Source organism: Octodon degus, unplaced genomic scaffold (genome assembly GCF_000260255.1).
Source record: "Octodon degus isolate 3935 unplaced genomic scaffold, OctDeg1.0 scaffold00959, whole genome shotgun sequence".
NCBI classification, from domain to species: Eukaryota; Metazoa; Chordata; class Mammalia; order Rodentia; family Octodontidae; genus Octodon; species Octodon degus.
The window spans coordinates 6,123-7,883 of NW_004525535.1; the positions used below are offsets into that span (position 1 = coordinate 6,123).

General features: G+C 59.8%; 1 protein-coding gene across 1 annotated transcript; it reads right to left on the bottom strand.

Moving 5' to 3' along the window:
• Positions 1 to 1,430: 1,430 nt before the first annotated feature.
• Positions 1,431 to 1,548, bottom strand: LOC105741368 (brain and acute leukemia cytoplasmic protein-like; the record flags this gene model as incomplete). Its single annotated transcript, XM_012513410.1, has 1 exon — positions 1,431 to 1,548. A coding segment is annotated over exon 1 (118 nt), but the record flags the coding sequence as incomplete, so codon positions are not given.
• Between the last annotated feature and the right edge of the window lie 213 nt (positions 1,549 to 1,761).

The window sequence follows — 1,761 nt, forward strand, 5'->3', positions numbered from 1 at the left end:
CACACGTGTTCTGCCAGTCCACAGCAGCTCTCATGCGTACACCTATACACACACGCACGCGTGCATCCTCCCAGTCACTGAGGCAACGGTTCCAGGCTCCACACTTTGTTCTATCTGGCTGGAGCTTTGAAACCTTCTGTTCTTGTGGTGCAGCCCTGACCTTGGGCTACACTTCCCCCGGAAGCTCAATGGGCTACGGCTTGTGCGTGTCCTGAACAGGGGGCCCAGTTCCTCCCTGGCCTGACCCTGGATCTGCTCCTCCTCTTTGGACTCACTGAAAGCCACAGCACAAAACAGCCCTTCTGAAGCTCACTGTGACTTGGGGAAATTTAGAGATAAACCCAGTGTTGGGACAGCTTTTCCAGGTTTAAAGCAAACTGCAGAGTTTGTGGGGAGAGGAATGGAAGCAGGACAGGCACGTGTCTGTCTGTGGCCCCAGTTGTTTGGAAGGCTGAGACATGAGGATTACTTGAGCCCAGGAGCTCGAAGCCAGCTTGAACAATATAGGTAGACCCTGCCTCACCAGAAAAACAAAACCTAGAAAAAGAAGAGGAGGGTCTGGGTCCTGAGAGACCTGCTCCAAGGTGAGAGGGGAGGTCTGGCTGCGATCTAGGGGCGCGGATTTGGTCGGTCTTGTAAAGGCAGTTTCCCTTTCTGTCCTCAACCTTCTAATTATGTCATGCTCCTTTTTTTTTTTTTTTTTTTTTAGGTACCAGGGATTGAACTCAGGACCTTGCACTTGCCAGGCAAGCACTTATTCTACTGAGCTTTCTCCCAGGCCATCCATATTATTTTCTACCTTGGGTTTCATGATGCCAACGCAAGGGGTCAACTTTTAAAATCCAAATATTGATTGGCTTTGAGAGCATTCCTGTGCTAAGTGTGGAGGGCTTTGCGTTCTGTCACCAACACCTGCTGACTGTGGTCACCTCCCATGGGGCAGATCCTGGCCTCTGCAGGGACTGTCAGCTCTGCTTCCGAGAGGGCTCGGGAAGCTCTTCCCCCTCCTCCCCCCAGCAGCACCGGTCTGAAAGCCCTGGTCCACGGAGCCCCCGCTGCTCCAGGGCCCAGACCAGGAGCCTGAACACTCAGGCCAAGGAGCGCTGGTATCCAGCGGGACACTGACCAGGGGCCGCACAGGGGCCTCCCAGGAGAGAGCGCCGAGTCCCTGGCCACCCAGGTGCAGGTTCACAACGGACCCAGAGCTGGTCCACACAGTCCTGGTCCCCCACAGGCCCCGGGTCATCGCGCGTGGCGACAGGACCCGAGGTTAGGGTGTAGGACGGGGACAGTGTGGACCCCATAGCATGAGCAGGCGCGGGGGGAGTAGGGTCACTGGGAAGGTGGCCTCACGCCCGTGTCCAGCCCGAGCTGTTTCCATCCCGCTCCACCGCCCGCGGACACCAGGGATGCTAGGAGCTGCCACTCACCGCTGTCCGGGCCCGCGTCCGTGTCACTGCCTGTGAGCCAGGTGGACTCGGTGTCTCGCGTCCAGCTCTCCAGGTAGCGCGGCTCCAGGGCGTCGGCCCGGCTCCCTCCGCAGCCCATCCTCAGCGTCTCAGCCCTTGCTTGGCGACATAGCGACACGACACAGGACAAGGCCGCCTGCGCCACCCCGCGACCGTCAAGGCCACCGCCACCGAGCCGGCCCTGCCCCTCTCCCCCTCCCCTCCGCTTCCCAGAGCCCCTCCTCCTGGCGCGCTGGAGCTCAGCCGGAGCCCCACCCCCACCCGCTGCTGGGCACGGATTCCTCCCCCCAGG